We start from the raw sequence: 4,567 nt of genomic DNA on the forward strand, positions 1-4,567 counted from the left end.
CAGCGTTGAAAAGGGTCAAACGGTATGATGTAAGCCAATTTCATCTATCGACAGCAGTTCTATCATCGAATTCGTGGTACCGGGTACGGGAGACTCTTACACAGATTTGGCAATGACAATGATATATTGTAAAGTAAAAATCGTCAAAACCAACGGTGACAACTTGGATGCCGGGTCTAACGTTTCGCTCGTGAACAATTATCTGCATTCGCTATTCAAACAATGCGAAGTGAAACTCAATGATACGACGGTTTCACCATCGGCCTCAAATTACCCCTATAGGGCCTATATCGAAACCTTGCTCAACTTTGGGTACGATGCAAAAAACACTCACCTTGCGACATCTGGATGGTACGATGACACGGCTGGAAGTATGGATCTGATAACAAACGCAGGATTCATAAAACGTCAGGTTCTAGCTGCTGAATCAAAAGAAATTGAACTTTACGGGAACATTTTTTGTGACATTTTTAATTTCAACAAATATTTAATTAATGGCGTACAACTTAAGGTTTCACTCACTAGAAATAGCGATAATTTTACCCTTTTTAGCGACACTGTCGACGCGTATAAAGTCGAATTTATAGACGCTGCTCTAATTGTACGTAAAGTTAAAATTATGCCTAAAATTTTATTAGCCCATCAGCAAGGATTATTACGTAGCAATGCCAAATATCCCTTTACTCGTACTGAAATTAAAGTTAAAACATTAGCTAGTTCTATTCAGAACGATAGTTTTGACAATATATTCTTAGGTCCGATGCCCAACAGAGTCATTATTGGTTTAGCCACCAACAAAGCGTATAAGGGCTCCGTTAAGTCTAATCCTTATAATTTTGAAAATTTCGACCTAAATTATCTGGCTCTATACGTTGATAACGAACAAATCCCTTCGAAAGCGTTGACCCCTAATTTTAATAGTAAACAATTTACGCTAGCCTATCATTCGCTATTCTCGGGATCTGGGATACTCTATCAAGACGAGGGAAATCACATCGCGTTGGCTCACTTTCCTCTAGGCTTTGCCCTATATGCTTTTGATTTAACCCCCGACAATTCGGCCAGTGACGTCACGTTTTGGAACCCCGTAAAGAGAGGGCAACTACGTTTAGATTTAGGATTTGGTACCCCTTTAAAAGATTCTACGGTCGTTATCGTGTACGCTGAATTTCAATCTTGTTTACAGATAGATAAAAATAGGAACATTATTCGAGACTATTAAAATGACTACGACAAACGTGGACTTATCTCAGGCACTGTATAAAACACCGAACTTTTTAGGCGTGTTTTCTTCAGATAATTTAAAACCCATGGTGAAATATCCGCAATCGCTTATCATTAATTTTGATAAAAGGGGAGAAACAGGTTCTCATTGGATTTGCGTCTACGTCGATGGCCGAAAACGGGGATTCTATTTTGATTCAATGGGGCTTCCCCCATTTTTACCCACAATCAGAAAATATTTAAATTCAATGTGTAAGACGTGGACATTTAGCAAAAGACGATTGCAAGGACTAACTAGTAACGTTTGCGGCGAATATTGCGTAATGTATATTTTGCATAGAACTAAAGGACAGAGTACAAAAACGTACTACCAAAAGTTTTCCAAAAATTGGGAAAAAAACGACAGCAAGATATTTTTATCTTTCGCAAATCATGCTAGAAAAATCATCACATCGAATTTAGCGAATCCATTAGCTAGAGAGAGAGGTATGGTGACTGACTGGAAAAAATCCGGTTCCAGAGGATAAAACAATATATTCCCACGCTATCTGGTATCTTTTAGAGATATGACCCGACCTCTCTCGAAAACATGCGCGCGCTTCTATGAGCGCCAAACCATTTACTTTCGAATAAAATAAACCATCCAAAAACAAAAAAATTAAAATAGAATCAGAAAGTATTGGTAAAGTAGTTAGGACAACGTGGGTGGTTTACGCAATCTAGCATGAAAACAAAACAAAACATTGGTAGAAATATATTATTGCATTATTCCTGTACGTTCTATTTAAAGTACTTTCTAAAAGTCATTGAAATCTGTTACCGTCTTGAACCATTGAAATATGTTTTCTACCCTGTCATTAACAAAATATCTTTAGTACACGCAAAATAAGATTGGTGAAAAAAAACATTGCCTTAGATAATTTAACAGGGATTTAGTTAGCTTTGGGTCTTGTAATGATAAAAAAGATTGAAATTTGACTCTACCATTTTATTTAATAATATAAACTCATGTACGCGAAAAAAACAATTGTAAACAATTTTTCCTATGTAACTTTTTTCACTCTTAATAAATACTTTAAAAAACGTAACAAAAAAAAGACTCTTTATTGAAAATCGCTTACCCTTTTTTTCCAGAATTTCGTTAAGTCAACCAGTCCGATGCAAGAACGTACTACAATGCGGACTCTTATCTGTAAATTTGTTAGACTTTGCACGAACCTAAACCATCTTCTCGTGACGTACGCTAAGAGGAAGATGGTGGAAATTCCCAGTCTCACGAAATTAATTATCTACGAACACTATTTAACCAATGGAAAAATTTACAGACTTTACCCACTTATTTACACACTGAATAGATTCCACACTCAATCACTAACTTAGATTTCATCACGGAAAAGAAGGAGATAGGATATAGGGGCTAGGAATTGGTGGGGATGGAAAATGGTATAAAAAGGGAGTAAATCAATTAGAACAAATTATTCCAACCTTTTTCTTTGCTTGGAGCAAAAACTAAATCGAAATCAAAAATGAGGTAAATATTATTTTAAGATTTAAATAACTTTTAGAACAAAAATTTTAGATTTTAATTTTCTTCATGTAGAATTGAAGAAATTAAGGGGATATTAATACAAAGTGCGAGCGATGATTCTATTAAATTTGAGATTAGAATAAGGTAATAAATTAAATTTCACGAATTATTTATACTGTACTAAAGTTAAAATTTTATGTATTGTTCTGTTAGCTTTGAGGTTGGAGAGCCCAGGAAGCTTCTTCAAGTCTGGGAACATCAATTATATTGGGACGATGAGGGCGAAATACATTCCAGTAGGATACTACTCATCGTCCCAATTATTTTATAATAAAAAAATTAACATTTATCACGATTCTTTTATTTTCCTATCCAACAATAATCATTTCAGTATATATCAAACATTACAATAACAAGGATTATATGCAATTGCAATTGCTAAAATAGTGTATTCTACCGAGTTAATAGTCTCTAAGATTTCCTCCTGGGGGTTCCCCCCGAAACAGGATTAATTTTTATCAAAGTTGTATCAGAAGTAAATTAGTGCGAAGTAAGCGCAATGTATTTTCAGCTATTCTAATTTGCCTAATTTAACACGTGACGAATTTTTTTCGCTAACCGATGAGCAGTAACCTCTATTTTTGGTTACATTTTACATTCTCCCGTGACGTCAATTGGTTTCAGCCAATGAGAAATCAGGATTTACTTGAAGTTTCGAGTGTTATTTGATCTCTAGATATACGACTCAACGTTCTTTTAGTTCCTGGACCTCATCGAGAAGAGACACGTAGATTTTCGCGCTCCGTTCCCCGCCTTCTCGACTCTATTTACTGGCAAAGGCTTCAGGATTTCCGTAAAAGTAAGTGACTTTATTATTTTACTGTAGAGGGAAATTAGGCCTTGTTTAAATTGAAGTAAATAGACTTAGATTCTAGTCAAATAGTAATAGAGTCTAACCAAAATAAATAGAAAAACATTTATTGAAATTTAGGCTTAACCAATTAGGCTTAAGAATGTTGACAATAGCTTATAGAAACTATCAGTTTACAGTATGGACATCGAAGCGTATCGACTTGAAACTTTTCGTCACTGGAGAAATCCGCACGTTACTAAGGAACAACTAGCGAAGGCTGGATTCTACTATATTCAGCGGGGCGATGAAGTACGATGTTACAAGTGCCACGGCGTATTAGAAGGATGGGAATCAGGAGACGTACCAGAATGGGAACATGCTAGATTCTTTCCAAACTGTCCGGCTAGGGATAATTCACCATCGGAAAAAAAGTACCTTTCGCTAGAATGGGACATTCCCCCGACGCCAAAAGCAACTACGGTCTCTGACAAAAGCTTCTCACCTGTACCAGAAGAAGACGTTTGTGACTGTCCCTCGGATGTCAGACGATACTGTTGCTAAACACTACAAATACGTGAGTTAGAACTTTTAATTAAATTAAGTTGCAGGAGATCGTTTCACCTCATTTAAATGCCTGTAAACTTAACTACTTTAATTTGTTTTAATTGTGTAATGTACAAGATAACCATCTAATGGAATATCTGATAGTACCTACTAACATGTAAAACAAAGTTCTAAAATAAAAAATTAAATGTAAATAACTTGTTTTTATTACCTAGAGATTAGAAAATTAAGGGGTTCTGAAGCGATAAGCAAACGGGTAAAAAATCTAATCTCCAGATATCTGCGCGAGGAAAACTAATTTTGGAGAATGGGGATGGGGGAAAGCAACTGGTGATTAGAAGGGGTGAAAGCAATGGGGGAAAGGAGCTGGTGAACGAGAGATAAAGTATCCAGTGAAT

General features: G+C 35.8%; 1 protein-coding gene across 1 annotated transcript; it reads left to right on the forward strand.

Moving 5' to 3' along the window:
* The first annotated feature begins 3,590 nt into the window (after positions 1 to 3,590).
* Positions 3,591 to 4,222, forward strand: LOC149940605 (death-associated inhibitor of apoptosis 2-like). Its single transcript, XM_090178438.1, has 2 exons — positions 3,591 to 3,611; positions 3,796 to 4,222. Exon 2 carries the CDS (start codon positions 3,804 to 3,806, stop codon positions 4,164 to 4,166), a length of 363 nt encoding a protein of 120 aa, XP_090034564.1. The 5' UTR covers positions 3,591 to 3,611; positions 3,796 to 3,803; the 3' UTR covers positions 4,167 to 4,222.
* The last annotated feature ends 345 nt before the right edge of the window (positions 4,223 to 4,567 follow it).

This window comes from Leiobunum rupestre, chromosome 6 (assembly GCF_980474605.1).
Source record: "Leiobunum rupestre chromosome 6, qqLeiRupe1.1.hap1, whole genome shotgun sequence".
Lineage (NCBI taxonomy): Eukaryota > Metazoa > Arthropoda > Arachnida > Opiliones > Sclerosomatidae > Leiobunum > Leiobunum rupestre.

What these genes read in the sequence shown, in the direction of transcription:
- LOC149940605 (XM_090178438.1), top strand. Translation starts at nt 3,804, where the DNA reads ATGGACATCGAAGCGTATCGACTTGAAACTTTTCGTCACTGGAGAAAT.